Consider the following 27500-nt stretch of genomic DNA (forward strand, 5'->3'; position numbering starts at 1 on the left):
TGCTACCTGCAGGGGAAACACACATATAGATGGTTGGTCTGTTGTGTCTCTGTGTAGAGGCTGTGTGTCTCGGTGTAGAGGCTGTGTGTCTCAGTGTAGAGGCTGTGTGTCTCGGTGTAGAGGCTGTGTGTCTCGGTGTAGAGGCCGTGTGTCTCGGTGTAGAGGCTGTGTGTCTCGGTGTAGAGGCTGTGTGTCTCGGTGTAGAGGCTGTGTGTCTCAGTGTAAAGGCTGTGCGTCTCGGTGTAGAGGCTGTGTGTCTCAGTGTAGAGGCTGTGTGTCTCGGTGTAGAGGCTGTGTGTCTCGGTGTAGAGGCCGTGTGTCTCGGTGTAGAGGCCGTGTGTCTCGGTGTAGAGGCTGTGTGTCTCGGTGTAGAGGCTGTGTGTCTCGGTGTAGAGGCTGTGTGTCTCAGCGTAGAGGCTGTGTGTCTCGGTGTAGAGGCTGTGTGTCTCGGTGTAGAGGCTGTGTGCCTCGGTGTAGAGGCTGTGTGTCTCGGTGTAGAGGCTGTGTGTCTCAGTGTAGAGGCTGTGTGTCTCGGTGTAGATGCTGTGTGTCTCGGTGTAGAGGCTGTGTGTCTCGGTGTAGAGGCTGTGTGTCTCGGTGTAGAGGCTGTGTGTCTCTGTGTAGAGGCTGTGTGTCTCGGTATAGAGGCTGTGTGTCTCAGTGTAGAGGCTGTGTGTCTCAGTGTAGAGGCTGTGTGTCTCGGTGTAGAGGCTGTGTGTCTCTGTGTGTGTGTCTCGGTGTAGAGGCGGTGTGTCTCGGTGTAGAGGCTGTCTGTCTCGGTGTAGAGGCCGTGTGTCTCAGTGTAGAGGCTGTGTGTCTCGGTGTAGAGGCCGTGTGTCTCGGTGTAGAGGCCGTGTGTCTCGGTGTAGAGGCCGTGTGTCTCGGTGTAGAGGCCGTGTGTCTTGGTGTAGAGGCCGTGTGTCTCAGTGTAGAGGCTGTGTGTCTCGGTGTAGAGGCTGTGTGTCTCGGTGTAGAGGCTGTGTGTCTCAGTGTAGAGGCTGTGTGTCTCAGTGTAGAGGCTGTGTGTCTCTGTGTAGAGGCTGTGTGTCTCATTGTAGAGGCTGTGCGTCTCAGTGTAGAGGCTGTGCGTCTCTGTGTAGAGGCTGTGCGTCTCGGTGTAGAGGCTGTGCGTCTCGGTGTAGAGGCTGTGCGTCTCGGTGTAGAGGCTGTGCGTCTCGGTGTAGAGGCTGTGTGTCTCGGTGTAGAGGCTGTGTGTCTCGGTGTAGAGGCTGTGTGTCTCGGTGTAGAGGCTGTGTGTCTCAGTGTAGAGGCTGTGTGTCTCAGTGTAGAGGCTGTGTGTCTCAGTGTAGAGGCTGTGTGTCTCGGTGTAGAGGCTGTGTGTCTCTGTGTGTGTGTCTCGGTGTAGAGGCGGTGTGTCTCGGTGTAGAGGCTGTCTGTCTCGGTGTAGAGGCCGTGTGTCTCAGTGTAGAGGCTGTGTGTCTCGGTGTAGAGGCTGTGTGTCTCGGTGTAGAGGCCGTGTGTCTCGGTGTAGAGGCTGTGTGTCTCGGTGTAGAGGCTGTGTGTCTCAGTGTAGAGGCTGTGTGTCTCAGTGTAGAGGCTGTGTGTCTCGGTGTAGAGGCTGTGTGTCTCTGTGTGTGTCTCGGTGTAGAGGCTGTGTGTCTCGGTGTAGAGGCTGTGTGTCTCGGTGTAGAGGCTGTGTGTCTCGGTGTAGAGGCTGTGTGTCTCGGTGTAGAGGCTGTGCGTCTCTGTGTAGAGGCTGTGCGTCTCGGTGTAGCGGCTGTGCGTCTCGGTGTAGAGGCTGTGCGTCTCGGTGTAGAGGCTGTGCGTCTCGGTGTAGAGGCTGTGCGTCTCGGTGTAGAGGCTGTGCGTCTCGGTGTAGAGGCTGTGCGTCTCGGTGTAGAGGCTGTGCGTCTCGGTGTAGAGGCTGTGCGTCTCGGTGTAGAGGCTGTGTGTCTCGGTGTAGAGGCTGTGTGTCTCAGTGTAGAGGCTGTGTGTCTCAGTGTAGAGGCTGTGTGTCTCGGTGTAGAGGCTGTGTGTCTCAGGTGTAGAGGCTGTGTGTCTCAGCGTAGAGGCTGTGTGTCTCAGCGTAGAGGCTGTGTGTCTCAGCGTAGAGGCTGTGTGTCTCAGCGTAGAGGCTGTGTGTCTCGGCGTAGAGGCTGTGTGTCTCGGTGTAGAGGCTGTGTGTCTCAGTGTAGAGGCTGTGTGTCTCAGTGTAGAGGCTGTGTGTCTCGGTGTAGAGGCTGTGTGTATCTGTGTAGAGGCTGTGTGTCTCGGTGTAGAGGCTGTGTGTCTCTGTGTAGAGGCTGTGTATCTCGGTGTAGAGGCTGTGTGTCTCGGTGTAGAGGCTGTGTGTCTCTGTGTAGAGGCTGTGTGTCTCGGTGTAGAGGCTGTGTGTCTCGGTGTAGAGGCTGTGTGTCTCGGTGTAGAGGCTGTGTGTCTCGGTGTAGAGGCTGTGTGTCTCGGTGTAGAGGCTGTGTGTCTCTGTGTGTGTGTCTCGGTGTAGAGGCTGTGTGTCTCGGTGTAGAGGCTGTGTGTCTCGGTGTAGAGGCTGTGTGTCTCGGTGTAGAGGCTGTGTGTCTCGGTGTAGAGGCTGTGTGTCTCGGTGTAGAGGCTGTGTGTCTCAGGTGTAGAGGCTGTGTGTCTCAGCGTAGAGGCTGTGTGTCTCAGCGTAGAGGCTGTGTGTCTCAGTGTAGAGGCTGTGTGTCTCGGTGTAGAGGCTGTGTGTCTCGGTGTAGAGGCTGTGTGTCTCGGTGTAGAGGCTGTGTGTCTCAGTGTAGAGGCTGTGTGTCTCGGTGTAGAGGATGTGTGTAGAGGCTGTGTGTCTCAGTGTAGAGGCTGTGTGTCTCAGTGTAGAGGCTGTGTGTCTCGGTGTAGAGGCTGTGTGTAGAGGCTGTGTGTCTCGGTGTAGAGGCTGTGTGTCTCGGTGTAGAGGCTGTGTGTCTCGGTGTAGAGGCTGTGTGTCTCTGTGTAGAGGCTGTGTGTAGAGGCTGTGTGTCTCAGTGTAGAGGCTGTGTGTCTCAGCGTAGAGGCTGTGTGTCTCGGCGTAGAGGCTGTGTGTCTCGGTGTAGAGGCTGTGTGTCTCGGTGTAGAGGCTGTGTGTCTCGGTGTAGAGGCTGTGTGTCTCTGTGTAGAGGCTGTGTGTAGAGGCTGTGTGTCTCAGTGTAGAGGCTGTGTGTCTCAGCGTAGAGGCTCTGTGTCTCGGTGTAGAGGCTGTGTGTCTCGGTGTAGAGTCTGTGTGTCTCGGTGTAGAGGCGGTGTGTCTCAGTGTAGAGGCTGTGTGTCTCGGTGTAGAGGCTGTGTGTCTCGGTGTAGAGGCTGTGTGTCTCAGTGTAGAGGCTGTGCGTCTCGGTGTAGAGGCTGTGTGTCTCGGTGTAGAGGCTGTGTGTCTCGGTGTAGAGGCTGTGTGTCTCAGTGTAGAGCCTGTGTGTCGCTGTGTGTCTCAGTGTAGAGGCTGTGTGTCTCGGTGTAGAGGCTGTGCGTCTCGGTGTAGAGGCTGTGTGTCTCAGTGTAGAGGCTGTGTGTCTCAGTGTAGAGGCTGTGCGTCTCGGTGTAGAGGCTGTGTGTCTCGGTGTAGAGGCTGTGTGTCTCTGTGTAGAGGCTCTCCGTGTAGAGGCTGTGCGTCTCGGTGTAGAGGCTGTGCGTCTCGGTGTAGAGGCTGTGCGTCTCGGTGTAGAGGCTGTGCGTCTCGGTGTAGAGGCTGTGTGTCTCGGTGTAGAGGCTGTGTTTCTCGGTGTAGAGGCTGTGTGTCTCTGTGTGTGTCTCAGTGTAGAGGCTGTGTGTCTCAGTGTAGAGGCTGTGTGTCAGTGTAGAGGCTGTGTGTCTCAGTGTAGAGGCTGTGTGTCTCGGTGTAGAGGCTGTGTGTATCTGTGTAGAGGCTGTGTGTCTCGTGTAGAGGCTGTGTGTCTCTGTGTAGAGGCTGTGTATCTCGGTGTAGAGGCTGTGTGTCTCAGCGTAGAGGCTGTGTGTCTCGGTGTAGAGGCTGTGTGTCTCAGTGTAGAGGCTGTGTGTCTCAGTGTAGAGGCTGTGTGTCTCGGTGTAGAGGCTGTGTGTATCTGTGTAGAGGCTGTGTGTCTCGGTGTAGAGGCTGTGTGTCTCTGTGTAGAGGCTGTGTATCTCGGTGTAGAGGCTGTGTGTCTCGGTGTAGAGGCTGTGTGTCTCTGTGTAGAGGCTGTGTGTCTCGGTGTAGAGGCTGTGTGTCTCGGTGTAGAGGCTGTGTGTCTCGGTGTAGAGGCTGTGTGTCTCGGTGTAGAGGCTGTGTGTCTCGGTGTAGAGGCTGTGTGTCTCTGTGTGTGTGTCTCGGTGTAGAGGCTGTGTGTCTCGGTGTAGAGGCTGTGTGTCTCGGTGTAGAGGCTGTGTGTCTCGGTGTAGAGGCTGTGTGTCTCGGTGTAGAGGCTGTGTGTCTCGGTGTAGAGGCTGTGTGTCTCAGGTGTAGAGGCTGTGTGTCTCAGCGTAGAGGCTGTGTGTCTCAGCGTAGAGGCTGTGTGTCTCAGTGTAGAGGCTGTGTGTCTCGGTGTAGAGGCTGTGTGTCTCGGTGTAGAGGCTGTGTGTCTCGGTGTAGAGGCTGTGTGTCTCGGTGTAGAGGCTGTGTGTCTCAGTGTAGAGGCTGTGTGTCTCGGTGTAGAGGATGTGTGTAGAGGCTGTGTGTCTCAGTGTAGAGGCTGTGTGTCTCAGTGTAGAGGCTGTGTGTCTCGGTGTAGAGGCTGTGTGTAGAGGCTGTGTGTCTCGGTGTAGAGGCTGTGTGTCTCGGTGTAGAGGCTGTGTGTCTCGGTGTAGAGGCTGTGTGTCTCGGTGTAGAGGCTGTGTGTAGAGGCTGTGTGTCTCAGTGTAGAGGCTGTGTGTCTCAGCGTAGAGGCTGTGTGTCTCGGTGTAGAGGCTGTGTGTCTCGGTGTAGAGGCTGTGTGTCTCGGTGTAGAGGCTGTGTGTCTCGGTGTAGAGGCTGTGTGTCTCTGTGTAGAGGCTGTGTGTAGAGGCTGTGTGTCTCAGTGTAGAGGCTGTGTGTCTCAGCGTAGAGGCTCTGTGTCTCGGTGTAGAGGCTGTGTGTCTCGGTGTAGAGGCTGTGTGTCTCGGTGTAGAGGCGGTGTGTCTCAGTGTAGAGGCTGTGTGTCTCGGTGTAGAGGCTGTGTGTCTCGGTGTAGAGGCTGTGTGTCTCAGTGTAGAGGCTGTGCGTCTCGGTGTAGAGGCTGTGTGTCTCGGTGTAGAGGCTTTGTGTCTCGGTGTAGAGGCTGTGTGTCTCAGTGTAGAGCCTGTGTGTCGCTGTGTGTCTCAGTGTAGAGGCTGTGTGTCTCGGTGTAGAGGCTGTGCGTCTCGGTGTAGAGGCTGTGTGTCTCAGTGTAGAGGCTGTGTGTCTCAGTGTAGAGGCTGTGCGTCTCGGTGTAGAGGCTGTGTGTCTCGGTGTAGAGGATGTGTGTCTCTGTGTAGAGGCTCTCCGTGTAGAGGCTGTTTGTCTCGGTCTAGAGGCTGTGCGTCTCGGTGTAGAGGCTGTGTGTCTCGGTGTAGAGGCTGTGTTTCTCGGTGTAGAGGCTGTGTGTCTCTGTGTGTGTCTCAGTGTAGAGGCTGTGTGTCTCAGTGTAGAGGCTGTGTGTCTCAGTGTAGAGGCTGTGTGTCTCAGTGTAGAGGCTGTGTGTCTCTGTGTAGAGGCTCTCCGTGTAGAGGCTGTGCGTCTCGGTGTAGAGGCTGTGCGTCTCGGTGTAGAGGCTGTGCGTCTCGGTGTAGAGGCTGTGCGTCTCGGTGTAGAGGCTGTGTGTCTCGGTGTAGAGGCTGTGTGTCTCGGTGTAGAGGCTGTGTGTCTCTGTGTGTGTCTCAGTGTAGAGGCTGTGTGTCTCGGTGTAGAGGCTGTGTGTCTCAGTGTAGAGGCTGTGTGTCTCTGTGTAGAGGCTGTGTGTCTCGGTGTAGAGGCTGTGTGTCTCAGTGTAGAGGCTGTGTGTCTCAGTGTAGAGGCTGTGTGTCTCTGTGTAGAGGCTGTGTGTCTCGGTGTAGAGGCTGTGTGTCTCAGTGTAGAGGCTGTGTGTCTCAGTGTAGAGGCTGTGTGTCTCAGTGTAGAGGCTGTGTGTCTCTGTGTGTGTGTCTCAGTGTAGAGGCTGTGTGTCTCAGTGTAGAGCCTGTGTGTCGCTGTGTGTCTCAGTGTAGAGGCTGTGTGTCTCGGTGTAGAGGCTGTGCGTCTCGGTGTAGAGGCTGTGTGTCTCAGTGTAGAGGCTGTGTGTCTCAGTGTAGAGGCTGTGCGTCTCGGTGTAGAGGCTGTGTGTCTCGGTGTAGAGGCTGTGTGTCTCTGTGTAGAGGCTCTCCGTGTAGAGGCTGTTTGTCTCGGTCTAGAGGCTGTGCGTCTCGGTGTAGAGGCTGTGTGTCTCGGTGTAGAGGCTGTGTGTCTCGGTGTAGAGGCTGTGTTTCTCGGTGTAGAGGCTGTGTGTCTCGCTGTGTGTCTCAGTGTAGAGGCTGTGTGTCTCAGTGTAGAGGCTGTGTGTCTCAGTGTAGAGGCTGTGTGTCTCAGTGTAGAGGCTGTGTGTCTCTGTGTAGAGGCTCTCCGTGTAGAGGCTGTGCGTCTCGGTGTAGAGGCGTGCTCGGTGTAGAGGCTGTGCGTCTCGGTGTAGAGGCTGTGCGTCTCGGTGTAGAGGCTGTGTGTCTCGGTGTAGAGGCTGTGTGTCTCGGTGTAGAGGCTGTGTGTCTCTGTGTGTGTCTCAGTGTAGAGGCTGTGTGTCTCGGTGTAGAGGCTGTGTGTCTCAGTGTAGAGGCTGTGTGTCTCTGTGTAGAGGCTGTGTGTCTCGGTGTAGAGGCTGTGTGTCTCAGTGTAGAGGCTGTGTGTCTCAGTGTAGAGGCTGTGTGTCTCTGTGTAGAGGCTGTGTGTCTCGGTGTAGAGGCTGTGTGTCTCAGTGTAGAGGCTGTGTGTCTCAGTGTAGAGGCTGTGTGTCTCAGTGTAGAGGCTGTGTGTCTCTGTGTGTGTGTCTCAGTGTAGAGGCTGTGTGTCTCAGTGTAGAGCCTGTGTGTCGCTGTGTGTCTCAGTGTAGAGGCTGTGTGTCTCGGTGTAGAGGCTGTGCGTCTCGGTGTAGAGGCTGTGTGTCTCAGTGTAGAGGCTGTGTGTCTCAGTGTAGAGGCTGTGCGTCTCGGTGTAGAGGCTGTGTGTCTCGGTGTAGAGGCTGTGTGTCTCTGTGTAGAGGCTCTCCGTGTAGAGGCTGTTTGTCTCGGTCTAGAGGCTGTGCGTCTCGGTGTAGAGGCTGTGTGTCTCGGTGTAGAGGCTGTGTGTCTCTGTGTGTGTCTCAGTGTAGAGGCTGTGTATCTCAGTGTAGAGGCTGTGTGTCTCAGTGTAGAGGCTGTGTGTCTCAGTGTAGAGGCTGTGTGTCTCTGTGTAGAGGCTCTCCGTGTAGAGGCTGTGCGTCTCGGTGTAGAGGCTGTGCGTCTCGGTGTAGAGGCTGTGCGTCTCGGTGTAGAGGCTGTGCGTCTCGGTGTAGAGGCTGTGTGTCTCGGTGTAGAGGCTGTGTGTCTCGGTGTAGAGGCTGTGTGTCTCTGTGTGTGTCTCAGTGTAGAGGCTGTGTGTCTCGGTGTAGAGGCTGTGTGTCTCAGTGTAGAGGCTGTGTGTCTCTGTGTAGAGGCTGTGTGTCTCGGTGTAGAGGCTGTGTGTCTCAGTGTAGAGGCTGTGTGTCTCAGTGTAGAGGCTGTGTGTCTCTGTGTAGAGGCTGTGTGTCTCGGTGTAGAGGCTGTGTGTCTCAGTGTAGAGGCTGTGTGTCTCAGTGTAGAGGCTGTGTGTCTCAGTGTAGAGGCTGTGTGTCTCTGTGTGTGTGTCTCAGTGTAGAGGCTGTGTGTCTCGGTGTAGAGGCTGTGTGTCTCAGTGTAGAGGCTGTGTGTCTCTGTGTGTGTCTCAGTGTAGAGGCTGTGTGTCTCAGTGTAGAGGCTGTGTGTCTCTGTGTGTGTCTCAGTGTAGAGGCTGTGTGTCTCAGTGTAGAGGCTGTGTGTCTCTGTGTGTGTCTCAGTGTAGAGGCTGTGTGTCTCAGTGTAGAGGCTGTGTGTCTCGGTGTAGAGGCCGTGTGTCTCGGTGTAGAGGCTGTGTGTCTCAGCGTAGAGGCTGTGTGTCTCGGTGTAGAGGCCGTGTGTCTCGGTGTAGAGGCTGTGTGTCTCGGTGTAGAGGCTGTGTGTCTCAGTGTAGAGGCTGTGTGTCTCGGTGTAGAAGCTGTGTGTCTCTGTGTGTGTCTCGGTGTAGAGGCTGTGTGTCTCTGTGTGTGTCTCAGTGTAGAGGCTGTATGTCTCTGTGTAGAGGCTGTGTGCCTCAGTGTAGAGGCTGTGTGTCTCAGTGTAGAGGCTGTGTGCCTCAGTGTAGAGGCTGTGTGTCTCGGTGTAGAGGCTGTGTGTCTCAGTGTAGAGGCTGTGTGTCTCGGTGTAGAGGCTGTGTGTCTCTGTGTAGAGGCGGTGTAGAGGCTGTGTGTCTCAGCGTAGAGGCTGTGTGTCTCGGTGTAGAGGCTGTGTGTCTCAGTGTAGAGGCTGTGTGTCTCGGTGTAGAGGCTGTGTGTCTCGGTGTAGAGGCTGTGTGTCTCGGTGTAGAGGCTGTGTGTCTCAGTGTAGAGGCTGTGTGTCTCAGTGTAGAGGCTGTGTGTCTCGGTGTAGAGGCTGTGTGTCTCAGTGTAGAGGCTGTGTGTCTCAGTGTAGAGGCTGTGTGTCTCGGTGTAGAGGCTGTGTGTCTCTGTGTGTGTCTCGGTGTAGAGTCTGTGTGTCTCTGTGTGTGTCTCAGTGTAGAGGCTGTGTGTCTCGGTGTAGAGGCTGTGTGTCTCAGTGTAGAGGCTGTGTGTCTCAGTGTAGAGGCTGTGTGTCTCGGTGTAGAGGCTGTGTGTCTCGGTGTAGAGGCTGTGTGTCTCAGTGTGTGTGTCTCAGTGTAGAGGCTGTGTGTCTCGGTGTAGAGGCTGTGTGTCTCGGTGTAGAGGCTGTGTGTGTGTCTCAGTGTAGAGGCTGTGTGTCTCGGTGTAGAGGCTGTGTGTCTCGGTGTAGAGGCTGTGTGTCTCGGTGTAGAGGCTGTGTGTCTCGGTGTAGAGGCTGTGTGTCTCGGTGTAGAGGCTGTGTGTCTCGGTGTAGAGGCTGTGTGTCTCGGTGTAGAGGCTGTGTGTCTCAGTGTAGAGGCTGTGTGTCTCGGTGTAGAGGCTGTGTGTCCCGGTGTAGAGGCTGTGTGTCTCGGTGTAGAGGCTGTGCGTCTCGGTGTAGAGGCTGTGTGTCTCGGTGTAGAGGCTGTGTGTCTCAGTGTGTGTGTCTCAGTGTAGAGGCTGTGTGTCTCGGTGTAGAGGCTGTGTGTCTCGGTGTAGAGGCCGTGTGTCTCGGTGTAGAGGCCGTGTGTCTCGGTGTAGAGGCTGTGTGTCTCGGTGTAGAGGCTGTGTGTCTCGGTGTAGAGGCCGTGTGTCCCAGTGTAGAGGCTGTGTGTCTCGGTGTAGAGGCTGTGTGTCTCGGTGTAGAGGCTGTGTGTCTTGGTGTAGAGGCTGTGTGTCTCTGTGTGTGTCTCAGTGTAGAGGCTGTGTGTCTCGGTGTAGAGGCTGTGTGTCTCGGTGTAGAGGCTGTGTGTCTCAGTGTAGAGGCTGTGTGTCTCGGTGTAGAGGCTGTGTGTCTCGGTGTAGAGGCTGTGTGTCTCAGTGTGTGTGTCTCAGTGTAGAGGCTGTGTGTCTCGGTGTAGAGGCTGTGTGTCTCGGTGTAGAGGCTGTGTGTCTCGGTGTAGAGGCTGTGTGTCTCCATGTAGAGGCTGTGTGTCTCGGTGTAGAGGCTGTGTGTCTCGGTGTAGAGGCTGTGTGTCTCGGTGTAGAGGCTGTGTGTCTCGGTGTAGAGGCTGTGTGTCTCAGTGTAGAGGCTGTGTGTCTCGGTGTAGAGGCTGTGTGTCTCAGTGTAGAGGCTGTGTGTCTCAGTGTAGAGGCTGTGTGTCTCAGTGTAGAGGCTGTGTCTCAGTGTAGAGGCTGTGTGTCTCGGTGTAGAGGCTGTGTGTCTCGGTGTAGAGGCTGTGTGTCTCGGTGTAGAGGCTGTGTGTCTCGGTGTAGAAGCCGTGTGTCTCAGTGTAGAGGCTGTGTGTCTCGGTGTAGAGGCTGTGTGTCTCAGTGTAGAGGCTGTGTGTCCCGGTGTAGAGGCTGTGTGTCTCGGTGTAGAGGCTGTGTGTCAGTGTAGAGGCTGTGTGTCTCGGTGTAGAGGCTGTGTGTCTCTGTGTAGAGGCTGTGTGTCTCTGTGTAGAGGCTGTGTGTCTCTGTGTAGAGGCTGTGTGTCTCTGTGTGTGTCTCAGTGTAGAGGCTGTGTGTCTCAGTGTAGAGGCTGTGTGTCTCTGTGTGTGTGTCTCTGTGTGTGTGTGTCTCAGTGTAGAGTCTGTGTGTCTCAGTGTAGAGGCTGTGTGTCAGTGTAGAGGCTGTGTGTCTCGGTGTAGAGGCTGTGTGTCTCTGTGTAGAGGCTGTGTGTCTCAGTGTAGAGTCTGTGTGTCTCAGTGTAGAGGCTGTGTGTCTCAGTGTAGAGGCTGTGTGTCTCGGTGTAGAGGCTGTGTGTCTCGGTGTAGAGGCTGTGTGTCTCGGTGTAGAGGCTGTGTGTCTCGGTGTAGAGGCTGTGTGTCTCGGTGTAGAGGCTGTGTGTCTCAGTGTAGAGGCTGTGTGTCTCGGTGTAGAGGCTGTGTGTCTCGGTGTAGAGGCTGTGTGTCTCGGTGTAGAGGCTGTGTGTCTCGGTGTAGAGGCTGTGTGTCTCGGTGTAGAGGCTGTGTGTCTCGGTGTAGAGGCTGTGTGTCTCGGTGTAGAGGCTGTGTGTCTCAGTGTAGAGGCTGTGTGTCTCAGTGTAGAGTCTGTGTGTCTCGGTGTAAAGGCTGTGTGTCTCAGTGTAGAGGCTGTGTGTCTCGGTGTAGAGGCTGTGTGTCTCAGTGTAGAGGCTGTGTGTCTCGGTGTAGAGGCTGTGTGTCTCGGTGTAGAGGCTGTGTGTCTCGGTGTAGAGGCTGTGTGTCTCAGTGTAGAGGCTGTGTGTCTCTGTGTGTGTGTCTCGGTGTAGAGGCTGTGTGTCTCAGTGTAGAGGCTGTGTGTCTCTGTGTAGAGGCTGTGTGTCTCGGTGTAGAGGCTGTGTGTCTCGGTGTAGAGGCTGTGTGTCTCGGTGTAGAGGCTGTGTGTCTCGGTGTAGAGGCTGTGTGTCTCAGTGTAGAGGCTGTGTGTCTCAGTGTAGAGGCTGTGTGTCTCAGTGTAGAGGCTGTGTGTCTCAGTGTAGAGGCTGTGTGTAGAGGCTGTGTGTCTCAGTGTAGAGGCTGTGTGTCTCGGTGTAGAGGCTGTGTGTCTCAGTGTAGAGGCTGTGTGTCTCAGTGTAGAGGCTGTGTGTCTCGGTGTAGAGGCTGTGTGTCTCTGTGTAGAGGCTGTGTGTAGAGGCTGTGTGTCTCAGTGTAGAGGCTGTGTGTCTCGGTGTAGAGGCTGTGTGTCTCGGTGTAGAGGCTGTGTGTCTCGGTGTAGAGGCTGTGTGTCTCGGTGTAGAGGCTGTGTGTCTCGGTGTAGAGGCTGTGTGTCTCGGTGTAGAGGCTGTGTGTCTCAGTGTAGAGGCTGTGTGTCTCTGTGTGTGTCTCGGTGTAGAGGCCGTGTGTCTCGGTGTAGAGGCTGTGTGTCCCGGTGTAGAGGCTGTGTGTCTCAGTGTAGAGGCTGTGTGTCCCGGTGTAGAGGCTGTGTGTCTGTGTGTCTCGGTGTAGAGGCTGTGTGTCCCAGTGTAGAGGCTGTGTGTCTCGGTGTAGAGGCTGTGTGTCTCGGTGTAGAGGCTGTGTGTCTCAGCGTAGAGGCTGGGTGTCCCAGTGTAGAGGCTGTGTGTCGCTGTGTGTCTCAGTGTAGAGGCTGTGTGTCTCGGTGTAGAGGCTGTGTGTCTCGGTGTAGAGGCTGTGTGTCTCGGTGTAGAGGCTGTGTGTCTCGGTGTAGAGGCTGTGTGTCTCGGTGTAGAGGCTGTGTGTCTCGGTGTAGAGGCTGTGTGTCTCGGTGTAGAGGCTGTGTGTCCCGGTGTAGAGGCTGTGTGTCCCGGTGTAGAGGCTGTGTGTCTCGGTGTAGAGGCTGTGTGTCCCGGTGTAGAGGCTGTGTGTCTCGGTGTAGAGGCTGTGTGTCTCAGCGTAGAGGCTGTGTGTCGCTGTGTGTCTCGGTGTAGAGGCTGTGTGTCTCGGTGTAGAGGCTGTGTGTCTCGGTGTAGAGGCTGTGTGTCTCAGTGTAGAGGCTGTGTGTCTCAGTGTAGAGGCTGTGTGTCTCGGTGTAGAGGCTGTGTGTCTCGGTGTAGAGGCTGTGTGTCTCAGTGTAGAGGCTGTGTGTCTCGGTGTAGAGGCTGTGTGTCTCGGTGTAGAGGCTGTGTGTCTCGGTGTAGAGGCTGTGTGTCTCGGTGTAGAGGCTGTGTGTCTCAGTGTAGAGGCTGTGTGTCTCAGTGTAGAGGCTGTGTGTCTCAGTGTAGAGGCTGTGTGTCTCGGTGTAGAGGCTGTGTGTCTCGGTGTAGAGGCTGTGTGTCTCGGTGTAGAGGCTGTGTGTCTCAGTGTAGAGGCTGTGTGTCTCGGTGTAGAGGCTGTGTGTCTCGGTGTAGAGGCTGTGTGTCTCGGTGTAGAGGCTGTGTGTGTCTCGGTGTAGAGGCTGTGTGTCTCGGTGTAGAGGCTGTGCGTCTCGGTGTAGAGGCTGTGCGTCTCGGTGTAGAGGCTGTGCGTCTCGGTGTAGAGGCTGTGTGTCTCGGTGTAGAGGCTGTGTGTCTCGGTGTAGAGGCTGTGTGTGTCTCGGTGTAGAGGCTGTGTGTGTCTCGGTGTAGAGGCTGTGCGTCTCGGTGTAGAGGCTGTGCGTCTCGGTGTAGAGGCTGTGCGTCTCGGTGTAGAGGCTGTGCGTCTCGGTGTAGAGGCTGTGCGTCTCGGTGTAGAGGCTGTGTGTCTCGGTGTAGAGGCTGTGTGTCTCGGTGTAGAGGCTCTGTGTCTCGGTGTAGAGGCTCTGTGTAGAGGCTGTGTGTCTCGGTGTAGAGGCTGTGTGTCTCGGTGTAGAGGCCGTGTGTCTCGGTGTAGAGGCTGTGTGTCTCAGTGTAGAGGCTGTGTGTCTCAGTGTAGAGGCTGTGTGTCTCGGTGTAGAGGCTCTGTGTAGAGGCTGTGTGTCTCAGTGTAGAGGCTGTGTGTCTCGGTGTAGAGGCCGTGTGTCTCGGTGTAGAGGCTGTGTGTCTCAGTGTAGAGGCTGTGTGTCTCAGTGTAGAGGCTGTGTGTCTCGGTGTAGAGGCTCTGTGTAGAGGCTGTGTGTCTCGGTGTAGAGGCTCTGTGTAGAGACTGTGTGTCTCAGTGTAGAGGCTGTGTGTCTCGGTGTAGAGGCTGTGTGTCTCGGTGTAGAGGCTGTGTGTCTCGGTGTAGAGGCTCTGTGTAGAGCCTGTGTGTCTCGGTGTAGAGGATGTGTGTCTCGGTGTAGAGGCTGTGTGTCTCGGTGTAGAGGCTCTGTGTAGAGGCTGTGTGTCTCAGTGTAGAGGCTGTGTGTCTCGGTGTAGAGGCTGTGTGTCTCGGTGTAGAGGCTCTGTGTAGAGGCTGTGTGTCTCGGTGTAGAGGCTGTGTGTCTCGGTGTAGAGGCTGTGTGTCTCGGTGTAGAGGCTGTGTGTCTCGGTGTAGAGGCTGTGTGTCTCGGTGTAGAGGCTGTGTGTCTCGGTGTAGAGGCTGTGTGTCTCGGTGTAGAGGCTGTGTGTCTCGGTGTAGAGGCTGTGTGTCTCGGTGTAGAGGCTGTGTGTCTCGGTGTAGAGGCTGTGTGTCTCGGTGTAGAGGCTCGGTGTAGAGGCTGTGTGTCTCGGTGTAGAGGCTGTGTGTCTCGGTGTAGAGGCTGTGTGTCTCAGTGTAGAGGCTGTGTGTCTCAGTGTAGAGGCTGTGTGTCTCGGTGTAGAGGCTGTGTGTCTCGGTGTAGAGGCTGTGTGTCTCGGTGTAGAGGCTGTGTGTCTCGGTGTAGAGGCTGTGTGTCTCGGTGTAGAGGCTGTGTGTCTCGGTGTAGAGGCTGTGTGTCTCGGTGTAGAGGCTGTGTGTCTCGGTGTAGAGGCTGTGTGTCTCGGTGTAGAGGCTGTGCGTCCCTGTGTAGAGGCTGTGTGTCTCGGTGTAGAGGCTGTGTGTCCCAGTGTAGAGGCTGTGTGTCCCAGTGTAGAGGCTGTGTGTCCCAGTGTAGAGGCTGTGTGTCCCAGTGTAGAGGCTGTGTGTCTCGGTGTAGAGGCTGTGCGTCCCAGTGTAGAGGCTGTGTGTCTCGGTGTAGAGGCTGTGTGTCTCGGTGTAGAGGCTGTGTGTCTCAGTGTAGAGGCTGTGTGTCCCAGTGTAGAGGCTGTGTGTCTCAGTGTGTGTACCTCTAGCATGTTGTAGATTATATATAGTTTGATGACAGACTGTCCTCTGATCAGATGATACATCATGCTGTAGTCTACGTAGCTCATCATGACGTAACACAACACCATGATGAAACCCTTCAACACGTCGCAGACCTGGGCTGGCTGGAGGAGAGGAGACCCACTGTGGAGAGGAGAGGAGAGGGAGGGAGAGGGAGAGAGGGAGAGGGAGAGGGAGAGGGAGAGAGAGAGAGAGGGAGAGAGAGAGAGAGAGAGAGAGAGCGAGGGAGAGAGGGAGAGAGAGAGAGAGAGAGAGAGACGGGGAGAGAGAGAGAGAGAGAGAGAGAGAGAGAGAGAGAGAGAGACGGTTAGTGTGATGAAAACCTGCATTCGGAAAGTATTCAGACCCCTTGACTTTTTCCACATTTTGTTACGTTACAGCATTATTCTAAAATAGATTAAATAAATAATGACAAAGCAAAAATTGGTTTTGACATTTTTACAAATGTATTAAAATATAAAAAACTGAAATATCACATTTTACATAAATATTCAGGCCCTTTTCTCAGTACTTTGTTGAAGCACCTTTGGCAGCGATTACAGCCTTGAGTCTTCTTGGGTATGACACTACAAGCTTGGCACACCTGTATTTGGGGAGTTTCTCTCATTCTTCTCTGCAGATCCTCTCAAGCTCTGTCAGGTTGGATGGGGAGCGTCGCTGCACAGCTATTTTCAGGTCTCTCCAGAGATGTTAGATCGGGTTCAAGTCCGGGCTCTGGCTGGGCCACTCAAGGACATTCAGAGACTTGTCCCGAAGCCACTCCTGCATTGTCTTGGCTGTATGCTTAGGGTCGTTGTCTTGTTGGAAGGTGAACATTCAACCCAGTCTGAGGTCCTGAGCGCTCTGGAGCAGGTTTTCATCAAGGATCTCTCTGTACTTTGCTCCGTTCATCTTTGCCTCGATCCTGACTAGTCTCCCAGTCCCTGCCGCTGAAAAACATCCCCACAGCATGATGCTGCCACCACCATGCTTCACCATAGGGATGGTGCCAGGTTTCCTCCAGACGTGACGCTTGGCATACAGGCCAAAGAGTTCAATCTTGGTTTCATCAGACCAGAGAATCTTCTTTCTCATGGTCTGAGAGTCTTCAGGTGATTTCGGCAAACTCCAAGCGGGCTGTCATGTGCCTTTTTCTGAGGAGTGGCTTCCGTCTGGCCACGCTACCATAAAGGCCTGATTGGTGGAGTGCTGCAGAGATGGTTGTCCTTCTGGAAGGTTCTCCCATCTCCACAGAGGAACTCTGGAGCTCTGTCAGAGTGACCATCAGGTTCTTGGTCACCTCCCTGACCAAGGCCCTTCTCCACCCATTGCTCAGTTTGGCCGGGCAGCCAGCTCTAGGAAGAGTCTTGGTGGTTCCAAACTTCTTCCATTTAAGAATGATGGAGGGCACTGTGTTCTTGGGGACCTTCAATGCTGAAGACAGTTTTTGGTACCCTTCCCCAGACCTATGCCTTGACACAATTCTGTCTCGGAGCTCTACGGACAATTCCTTCGACCTCATGGCTTGGTTTTTGCTCTGACATTCACTGTCAACTGTGGGACCTTATTTAGACAGGTGTGTTTCCAAGTCATGTCCAATCAATAGTATTTACCACAGGTGGACTCCAATCAAGTTGTAGAAACATCAAGGATGATCAATGGAAACAGGATGCACCTGACCTCAATTTCAAGTCTCATAGCAAAGGGTCTGAACACTTATGTAAATAAGGTTTCTGTATTTTAATACATTTGCAAAAATTTCTAAAAACATGTTTTTGCTTTGTCATTATGGGGTACTGTGTGCAGATTGATGAGGGTAAAAAAATATTTAATCCATTTCAGAATAAGGCTGTAACGAAACAAAAAGTGAAAAACGTCCCTGGGGTCTGAATACTTTCCGAATGCATTGTATATCAGCGCTCTGATTACAATGAAGAGCAAGACGTGCCGCTCTGTTCTGGGCCAGCTGCAGCTTAACTAGGTCCTGCTCTGTTCTGGGCCAGCTGCAGCTTAACTAGGTCCTGCTCTGTTCTGGGCCAGCGGCAGCTTAACTAGGTCTTTCTTTGCAGCACTCGACCACATGACTGGACCATAATCAAGATAAGGCAAAACTAGAGCCTGCAGGACTTGCTTTGTGGAGTGTGGTGTCAAAAAAGCAGAGCATCTCTTTATTACGGACAGACCTCTCCCAATCTTTACAACCATTGAATCTATATGCTTTGACCATGACAGTTTACAATCTAAGGTAACGCCTAGTAATTTAGTCTCCTCAACTTGTTCAACAGCCACACGATTCATTACCAGATTCAGCTGAGGTCTAGAACTTAGGGAATGATTTGTACTAAATACAATGCTCTTAGTTTTAGAGATGTTCAGGACCAGTTTATTAGTGGCCACCCCATTCTAAAACAGACTGCAACTCTTTAATGGTTTCAGTGACTTCATTAGCTGTGGTTGCTGACGTGTATATGGTTGAATCATCAGCATACATGGACACACATGCTTTGTTTAATGCCAGTGGCAGGTCATTGGTAAAAATAGAAGAGTAGAGGGCCTAGAGAGCTGCCCTGTGGTACACCACACTCTACATGTTTGACATTAGAGAAGCTTCCATTAAAGAAAACCCTCTGAGTTCTATTAGATAGATAACTCTGAATCTACGATATGGCAGAGATTGAAAAGCCATAACACATACGTTTTCTCAACAACAGGTTATAGTCAATAATATCAAAGGCTGCACTGAAATCTAACAGTACAACTCCCACAATCTTCTCACTATCAATTTCTTTCAACCAATTATCAGTCAATTGTGTCAGTGCAGTACATGTTGCTTGCTCTTCTCTATAAGCATGCTGAAACTCTGTTGTCAATATGTTTACAGAGAAATAGCATTGTATTTGGTCAAACACCATTTTTTCCAACAGTTTGCTAAGAGCTGGCAGCAAGCTGATAGGTCGGCTGGTAGAACCAGTAAAGGCCGCTTTACCACTCTTGGGTAGCGGAATGACTTTGGCTTCCCTCCAGGCCTGAGGACAAAGACTTTCCTCTAGGCTCTGATTAAAGATATGACAGATAGGAGTGGCTATAGAGTCAGCTACCATCCTCAGTAGCTTTCCTCTGGGCTCAGATTAAAGATATGACAGATAGGAGTGGCTATAGAGTCAGCTACCATCCTCAGTAGCTTTCCTCTGGGCTCAGATTAAAGATATGACAGATAGGAGTGGCTATAGAGTCAGCTACCATCCTCAGTAGCTTTCCTCTAGGCTCAGATTAAAGATATGACAGATAGGAGTGGCTATAGAGTCAGCTACCATCCTCAGTAGCTTTCCTCTAGGCTCAGATTAAAGATATGACAGATAGGAGTGGCTATAGAGTCAGCTACCATCCTCAGTAGCTTTCCTCTGGGCTCAGATTAAAGATATGACAGATAGGAGTGGCTATAGAGTCAGCTACCATCCTCAGTAGCTTTCCTCTAGGCTCAGATTAAAGATATGACAGATAGGAGTGGCTATAGAGTCAGCTACCATCCTCAGTAGCTTTCCTCTGGGCTCAGATTAAAGATATGACAGATAGGAGTGGCTATAGAGTCAGCTACCATCCTCAGTAGCTTTCCTCTAGGCTCAGATTAAAGATATGACAGATAGGAGTGGCTATAGAGTCAGCTACCATCCTCAGTAGCTTTCCTCTAGGCTCAGATTAAAGATATGACAGATAGGAGTGGCTATAGAGTCAGCTACCATCCTCAGTAGCTTTCCTCTGGGCTCAGATTAAAGATATGACAGATAGGAGTGGCTATAGAGTCAGCTACCATCCTCAGTAGCTTTCCTCTGGGCTCAGATTAAAGATATGACAGATAGGAGTGGCTATAGAGTCAGCTACCATCCTCAGTAGCTTTCCTCTGGGCTCAGATTAAAGATATGACAGATAGGAGTGGCTATAGAGTCAGCTACCATCCTCAGTAGCTTTCCTCTGGGCTCAGATTAAATATATGACAGATAGGAGTGGCTATAGAGTCAGCTACCATCCTCAGTAGCTTGCCTCTAGGCTCAGATTAAAGATATGACAGATAGGAGTGGCTATAGAGTCAGCTACCATCCTCAGTAGCTTTCCCTCTAAGTTGTCAATGCCAGGAGGTTTGTCATTATTGATCGATAAAACATTTTTCCACCTCTCCCACACTAACTTTACAAAATTCAAACTTCAAATGCTTTTCTTTCATTATTTATTTATTTTAATGCATGAGTACGATGGCTCACTGTTCATTGTTGGCACTTCCTGCCTAAGTTTGTCCACTTCGACCAAAAAAGTAATCATTAAAATAATTGCCAACATCAAATGGTTTTGTGATGAATAAGCCATCTGATTAGATGAAAGATGGAGTTGAATTTGTCTTTCTGCCCATAATTTCATTTAAAGTACTCCAAAGTTTTTTCCATCATTCTTTATATCATTGATCTTGGCTTCATAATACTGTTTCTTCTTCTTTTTGTTGAGTTTAGTCACATAATTTCTCAATTTGCAGCCAGACTTATTAGCCACTCCTTTTGCCCCGTCTCTTTCAACCAGACAGTTTTTCAATTCCTCATCAATCCATGGAGCCTTAACAGTTCTAACAGTCAGTTTCTTAACAGGTGCATCTTTATCAATAATTGGAAGAAGCAATTTACTAAATTCATCAAGTACAGCGTCTGGATGCTCCTTATTAATCACATAAGACCAACAAATATTTTTAACATCATCCACATAAGAGTCACAGCAGAATCTTTTGTTTGATCTCTTATACACTATTTTAGGCCCAGCTTTTGGAACTTTGTCTTTCCTGGATATAGCCACTATATTGTGAGCACTGCATCCAATGGGTACGGATACAGCTTCAGAACAAAGCTCTACAGTATTAGTAAAAATGTGATCGATACATGTGGATGATCTTGTTCCTGTAGTGTTAGTAAACACCCTGGTAGGTTGATTAATAACCTGAACCAGATTACAGGCACTGGTTACAGTGAGAAGCTTCCTCTTGAGAGGACAGCTTGATGAAAACCGGTCAATATTCAGGTCCCCAAGAAAGTAGATCTCTCTGTTTACATCACATACACTATCAAGCATTTCACACATATTATTTAGATACTGACTATTAGCACTTGGTGGCCAATAGCAACACCCAAAAAGAAAAGGCTTTAGTTGTGCCAAGTGAACCTGCAACCACAACACTTCAATAACACTTGACATAAGATCTTCTCTAAGCAGTACAGGGATATGGCTCTGAATATATACAGTAACACCTCCCCCATTAGCATTCCTGTCTCTTCTATAGATGTTATATCCTTGTATTGCTACTGCTGTATCATCAGATGAATGATCCAAACGAGTCTCAGAAATGGCTAATAACTAACTCCCTCTACTGGTGGACTGTAGTATTACATCCTGTTGACTACCATCAATACAACACTATAGGGTATAACTCCCTCTACTGGTGGACTGTAGTATTACATCCTGTTGACTACCATCAATACAACACTATAGGGTATAACTCCCTCTACTGGTGGACTGTAGCATTACATCCTGTTGAGGGTATAACTCCCTCTACTGGTGGACTGTAGCATTACATCCTGTTGACTACCATCAATACAACACTATAGGGTATAACTCCCTCTACTGGTGGACTGTAGTATTACATCCTGTTTACTACCATCAATACAACACTATAGGGTATAACTCCCTCTACTGGTGGACTGTAGCATTACATCCTGTTGACTACCATCAATACAACACTATAGGGTATAACTCCCTCTACTGGTGGACTGTAGCATTACATCCTGTTGACTACCATCAATACAACACTATAGGGTATAACTCCCTCTACTGGTGGACTGTAGTATTACATCCTGTTGACTACCATCAATACAACACTATAGGGTATAACTCCCTCTACTGGTGGACTGTAGCATTACATCCTGTTGACTACCATCAATACAACACTATAGGGTATAACTCCCTCTACTGGTGGACTGTAGCATTACATCCTGTTGACTACCATCAATACAACACTATAGGGTATAACTCCCTCTACTGGTGGACTGTAGTATTACATCCTGTTGACTACCATCAATACAACACTATAGGGTATAACTCCCTCTACTGGTGGACTGTAGCATTACATCCTGTTGACTACCATCAATACAACACTATAGGGTATAACTCCCTCTACTGGTGGACTGTAGCATTACATCCTGTTGACTACCACCAATACAACACTATAGGGTATAACTCCCTCTCCTGGTGGACTGTAGTATTACATCCTGTTGAGGGTATAACTCCCTCTCCTGGTGGACTGTAGTAGTGTCCGTAGGTTCCCTCCTTCCTTGTACTGTGATTGATGAATTAAGGTCATTGTTCAGTTAGGAAGTCCCCTCACCTGGTTGTCTAGAGCTTAACTGGAAACCAATGGAAAGGAACTCAGAAAAAGCAGCCCGAGACTCCGCCTCCATGGAATGAGTTGGACAGGGGGTTCATATCCATAATTTACATTTACATTTTAGTCATTTAGCAGACGCTCATATCCAGAGCGACTTACAGTTAGTGAATACATTTTTTTTTTATACTGGCCCCCCGTGGGAAACGAACCCACAACCCTGGCGTTGCAAACACCATGCTCTATCAACTGAGCTACATCCCTGCCGGCCATTCCCTCCCCTACCCTGGACGACGCTGGGCCAATTGTGCGCCGCCCATGAGTCTCCCGGTCGCGGCCGGCTGCGACAGAGCCTGGATTCGAACCAGGATCTCTAGTGGCACAGTTAGCACTGCGCAGCAGTGCCTTAGACCACTGCGCCACTCAGGAGTAATAATATATAACCCAATGCTATTCTATAGGTCAGGCAGCCTCCATGGAATGAGTTGGACAGGGGGTTCATATCCATAATAATATATAACCCAATGCTATTCTATAGGTCAGGCAGCCTCCATGGAATGAGTTGGACAGGGGGTTCATATCCATAATAATATATAACCCAATGCTATTCTATAGGTCAGACAGCCTCCATGGAATGAGTTGGACAGGGGGTTCATATCCATAATAATATATAACCCAATGCTATTCTATAGGTCAGACCGCCTCCATGGAATGAGTTGGACAGGGGGTTCATATCCATAATAATATATAACCCAATGCTATTCTATAGGTCAGACCGCCTCCATGGAATGAGTTGGACAGGGGGTTCATATCCATAATAATATATAACCCAATGCTATTCTATAGGTCAGACTCCGCCTCCATGGAATGAGTTGAACAGGGGGTTCATATCCATAATAATATATAACCCAATGCTATTCTATAGGTCAGACAGCCTCCATGGAATGAGTTGGACAGGGGGTTCATATCCATAATAATATATAACACAATGCTATTCTATAGGTCAGACTCCGCCTCCATGGAATGAGTTGAACAGGGGGTTCATATCCATAATAATATATAACCCAATGCTATTCTATAGGTCAGACAGCCTCCATGGAATGAGTTGGACAGGGGGTTCATATCCATAATAATATATAACACAATGCTATTCTATAGGTCAGGCAGCCTCCATGGAATGAGTTGGACAGGGGGTTCATATCCATAATAATATATAACACAATGCTATTCTATAGGTCAGACCGCCTCCATGGAATGAGTTGGACAGGGGGTTCATATCCATAATAATATATAACACAATGCTATTCTATAGGTCAGACAGCCTCCATGGAATGAGTTGGACAGGGGGTTCATATCCATAATAATATATAACCCAATGCTATTCTATAGGTCAGACAGCCTCCATGGAATGAGTTGAACAGGGGGTTCATATCCATAATAATATATAACCCAATGCTATTCTATAGGTCAGACAGCCTCCATGGAATGAGTTGGACAGGGGGTTCATATCCATAATAATATATAACACAATGCTATTCTATAGGTCAGACAGCCTCCATGGAATGAGTTGGACAGGGGGTTCATATCCATAATAATATATAACCCAATGCTATTCTATAGGTCAGACCGCCTCCATGGAATGAGTTGGACAGGGGGTTCATATCCATAATAATATATAACCCAATGCTATTCTATAGGTCAGACAGCCTCCATGGAATGAGTTGGACAGGGGGTTCATATCCATAATAATATATAACCCAATGCTATTCTATAGGTCAGGCAGCCTCCATGGAATGAGTTGGACAGGGGGTTCATATCCATAATAATATATAACCCAATGCTATTCTATAGGTCAGACAGCCTCCATGGAATGAGTTGGACAGGGGGTTCATATCCATAATAATATATAACCCAATGCTATTCTATAGGTCAGACAGCCGTCATGGAATTACATTTTTAACATTTTAGTCATTTAGCAGACGCTCTTATCCAGAGCGACTTACAGGAGCAATTAGGGTTAAGTGCCTTGCTTAAGGGCACATCGACAGACTTTTCAACTAGTCGGCTCGGGGATTAGAACCAGCGACCTTTCGGTTACTGGCACAACGCTCTTAACCACTAAGCTAGCTACCTACCTGAGTTGGACAGGGGTTTGCGCATGTCTGTGTGTTACCTCAGACCACAGCAGGGTAGGGTCAGTCCAACTCTCTGTGTATCTGTGTGTTACCTCAGACCACAGCAGGGTAGGGTCAGTCCAACTCTCTGTGTATCTGTGTGTTACCTTAGACCACAGCAGGGTAGGGTCAGTCCAACTCTCTGTGTATCTGTGTGTTACCTCAGACCACAGCAGGGTAGGGTCAGTCCAACTCTCTGTGTATCTGTGTGTTACCTCAGACCACAGCAGGGTAGGGTCAGTCCAACTCTCTGTGTATCTGTGTGTTACCTCAGACCACAGCAGGGTAGGGTCAGTCCAACTCTCTGTGTATCTGTGTGTTACCTCAGACCACAGCAGGGTAGGGTCAGTCCAACTCTCTGTGTATCTGTGTGTTACCTCAGACCACAGCAGGGTAGGGTCAGTCCAACTCTCTGTGTATCTGTGTGTTACCTCAGACCACAGCAGGGTAGGGTCAGTCCAACTCTCTGTGTATCTGTGTGTTACCTCAGACCACAGCAGGGTAGGGTCAGTCCAACTCTCTGTGTATCTGTGTGTTACCTCAGACCACAGCAGGGTAGGGTCAGTCCAACTCTCTGTGTATCTGTGTGTTACCTCAGACCACAGCAGGGTAGGGTCAGTCCAACTCTCTGTGTATCTGTGTGTTACCTCAGACCACAGCAGGGTAGGGTCAGTCCAACTCTCTGTGTATCTGTGTGTTACCACAGCAGGGTAGGGTCAGTCCAACTCTCTGTGTATCTGTGCGTTACCTCAGACCACAGCAGGGTAGGGTCAGTCCAACTCTCTGTGTATCTGTGCGTTACCTCAGACCACAGCAGGGTAGGGTCAGTAGTTGAACGAGGGCCAGTAGAACTCTGAGAGGAAGCAGAGTGAAGACGTACAGGAAGGCATCCAGACACAGGAAGAACCCAAACAGCATCAACTACAGAGGGAGACACAGTTTTAGTTCACTCTGTTTATTTCACTTGCTTTGGCAATGTAAAGACGTTTCCCATGCCAATAAAGCCCCTTTGAATTGAAATTGAATTGACATTGACATTTACGTCATTTAGCAGACGCTCTTATCCAGAGCGACTTACAAATTGGTGCATTCACCTTATAGCCAGTGGGACAACCACTTTACAATATTTTTTGGTTTTTTTATTTTTTGGAGAAAATTGAGAGATGGAAAGAGAAGAGGGAGAGAGGATGGGAGGAAGAGGGAGGGAGAGTGTGAGGAGGGGGGAGGGAGAGCGGGGGGAGCTGGAGGAGGCGGGAGGGAGAGCGGGAGGGAGAGGGAGGGAGAGTGGGAGGAGGGAGAGGGAGAGCGGGAGGAGGGAGAGGGAGAGCGGGAGGAGGGGGAGGGAAAGCAGGAGGAGGGAGGGAGAGCGGGAGGAGGGGGAGGGAGAGGGGAGGAGGGGGGAGGGAGAGCGGGAGGAGGGGGAGGGAGAGCGGAGGAGGGGAGGGAGGGGGGAGGAGGAGGAGGGAGAGCGGGGGGAGTGGGAGGAGGGGAGTGAGAGCGGGAGGAAGGGGAGGGAGAGCCGGAGGAGGGGGAGGGAGAGCGGGAGGAGGGGGAGGGAGAGCGGGTAGAGGGGAGGGAGAGCGGAGGAGGGGGAGGGAGGGGGAGGGAGAGCTGGAGAAGGGGGAGGGAGAGCGGGAGAAGGGGGAGGGAGAGCGGTAGGAGGGGGAGGGAGAGCGGGAGGGGAGGGAGAGCGGGAGGAGGAGGGAGAGCGAGAGGAGGGGGAGGGAGAGCTGGAGGAGGGGGAGGGAGAGCGGGGGGGAAGTGGGAGGAGGGGGAGGGAGAGCGGGAGGAGGGAGAGCGGGAGGAGGGAGAGCGGGAGGAGGGGGCGGGAGAGCGGGAGGAGAGGGAGGGAGAGTGGGAGGAGAAGGAGGTAGAGCGGGGGGGAAGTGGGAGGAGGGGGAGGGAGAGCGGGAGGAGGGTGGAGGGAGAGCGGGAGGAGGGGAGGGAGAGCGGGAGGAGGGGGAGGTAGAGCGGGAGGAGGGGGAGGGAGAGCGGGAAGAGGGGAGGAGAGCGGGGGGAGGGGGAGGGAGAGCGGGAGGAGGGGGAGGGAGAGCGGGAGGAGGGAGGGAGAGCGGGGGGAGGGGAGGGAGAGCGGGAGGAGGGGGAGGGAGAGCGGGAAGAGGGGAGGGAGAGGGGGAGGAGGGGGAGGGAGAGCGGGTGTTGTGTGGTTCTGAAATGGTGATGACAGTGTGTATGTGTACCTTCTCTAGTTCTTTGGGGATGCGGAGGCAGGTGTAGACCCTCTCTCGTCTCTCTGTGTATTTAGCCTCGTTGTGTTCCAGGAAGTATCCTCGGGTCAGCTCCGCCCCCATGAACCTCACTAGGGACAGATCTACACACACACACATTATTTCCTCTATTTAGCTGAAACCCTCAGCCCCCTATCTCCAGCTGTCCACGCTGCACCTCATTCCCTATCTCCAGCTGTCCACGCTGCACCTCAATCCCTCTATCTACAGCTGTCCACGCTGCACCTCAATCCCTCTATCTCCAGCTGTCCACGCTGCACCTCAATCCCTCTATCTCCAGCTGTCCATGCAGCACCTCAACCCCTCTTCTGCACCTCATTCCCTATCTCCAGCTGTCCACGCTGCACCTCATTCCCTATCTCCAGCTGTCCACGCTGCACCTCAATCCCCCTATCTCCAGCTGTCCATGCAGCACCTCAACCCCTCTTCTGCACCTCATTCCCTATCTCCAGCTGTCCACGCTGCACCTCATTCCCTATCTCCAGCTGTCCACGCTGCACCTCATTCCCTATCTCCAGCTGTCCACGCTGCACCTCATTCCCTATCTCCAGCTGTCCACGCTGCACCTCATTCCCTATCTCCAGCTGTCCACGCTGCACCTCATTCCCTATCTCCAGCTGTCCACGCTGCACCTCATTCCCTATCTCCAGCTGTCCACGCTGCACCTCATTCCCTATCTCCAGCTGTCCACGCTGCACCTCATTCCCTATCTCCAGCTGTCCACTCTGCACCTCAATCCCTCTATCTACAGCTGTCCACGCTGCACCTCATTCCCTATCTCCAGCTGTCCACGCTGCACCTCATTCCCTATCTCCAGCTGTCCACGCTGCACCTCATTCCCTATCTACAGCTGTCCACGCTGCACCTCATTCCCTATCTCCAGCTGTCCACACTGCACCTCATTCCCTATCTCCAGCTGTCCACACTGCACCTCAATCCCTATCTACAGCTGTCCACGCTGGACCTCATTCCCTATCTCCAGCTGTCCACGCTGCACCTCAATCCCTCTATCTACAGCTGTCCACGCTGCACCTCAATCCCCTATCTCCAGCTGTCCACGCTGCACCTCAATCCCTCTATCTACAGCTGTCCACGCTGCACCTGTCTCTGTCTAGCCGCTAGCTACAAGCTAGTTAGCTGGCTAGCTGTAGCCCTGCATTAAGTAAGTAAGTAACGTTAGTTACTAACTAGCTGGCTGTGTTCTGTTAGCTAACTAGCTAGCTACTACTAGGACTAACGTTATCTAGCTGGCAGTGTAACGTTGCATTGCCCTGTGTAACTAACTGCATTGCTATTCCGTTAGTATTTGATAAAAACGTCCATTTAAATGTGAGGTCGGAGCACCAGTCCGCCCACACGAGTCGCGGCTCAACAACTCCTCATCGTAAATATGAGTTTAGTCCGCTAGCTTGCCGGCTGCGTTTGTTTGTTCACCTAAACCAGTACCTGGCTTGAAACGACACCAGACGTCCCGTCTCCTCAAGCCCCCGGTGCTGGTTCAGTACTCACCTGACAGGCTCCGTTTCTTGTCCTTCCGGACTTTCTTCTTGTCGTAAAACCCCAGCGTCTCCGTCACCTCGGAGGTCTCCTTCGGCCCCCGGCTCTCACTCCCTCCATCCGACCGTCTCTCCCTGCCCTCTTTCTCCGGTTCGGTCTCCTCTCCCTGCGCCGCTGCTAAGGGGTCCGCCATCTTGTTCTACGGGCTCCGCTGGCAGACAGGGCGCGTCACGCTGACGTCACACACACACACACACACACACGTTAACGTCACTTGCGTGGGTCCGCCACCAGGCGGCGCCAGAAAACACAAAATATACATATACTGTACGTATACCGGAAGTCAGACACCCATAGAGAATTGATAGAGGGCTCTAGTGGCCAAAAGGCGATTTTAGCATATGCAGCGCCATTGAGGGCTTCCACCATTTTAAAGTATTCAAAGCAGTCAACTGGGTGGGGATTTCTATCGGTTGTAGCCTCAACGGTGGGCATTCAAAACATTCCATTGTGGGCCGACACCTTAGGCTACACCCCCAGTAAGTACGGATGGACCGACGCCGACATCTTTCGGACATATTTCTTTGGTCCCGTCTGGAACGGACGTCTTTTTATGGGGTTTTACAAACAGTAGGCCGAACCACAGATGGGCATTCATCACATTACATTTCAGGCGACACTGTAGGCTACTCCTCAGTAAGAATACGCTGACGCCTTTTGGATGTCTGTTTTTTGGTGTAGTTCTGGACCAGCCTTGATTTCCACATCCAACAGACATTGGTTTTTGGTCCGGTCATGACCCAAATCTGAACCAATCATAGACATCTATGTTTGGTTCAGATTTTGTCTGGTCTGGACCAGCCTTCATTTGGCCCAAACATAGACGTCTTGTCACGACTTCCGCCGAAGTTGGTGCCTCTCCTTGTGCGGGCGGC

The 27500-nt window shown here is 51.8% G+C and overlaps 1 protein-coding gene across 1 annotated transcript in view; it reads right to left on the reverse strand.

The window, feature by feature from the left end:
- LOC121562768 (transmembrane anterior posterior transformation protein 1 homolog) overlaps positions 1-27427 on the reverse strand; it is a gene marked incomplete at its 3' end in the record, with an annotated part of 42693 nt that extends 15266 nt beyond the window's left edge. The window contains 5 exon segments of the mRNA XM_045219712.1: positions 1-6; positions 14215-14377; positions 23622-23740; positions 25021-25151; positions 26578-27427. The exon segment at positions 1-6 is cut by the window's left edge and continues 130 nt beyond it. Coding sequence (XP_045075647.1) covers positions 1-6; positions 14215-14377; positions 23622-23740; positions 25021-25151; positions 26578-26758 — 600 coding nt within the window.
- Positions 27428-27500: the final 73 nt, after the last annotated feature.

Source organism: Coregonus clupeaformis, unplaced genomic scaffold, assembly GCF_020615455.1.
Source record: "Coregonus clupeaformis isolate EN_2021a unplaced genomic scaffold, ASM2061545v1 scaf2656, whole genome shotgun sequence".
NCBI lineage: Eukaryota > Metazoa > Chordata > Actinopteri > Salmoniformes > Salmonidae > Coregonus > Coregonus clupeaformis.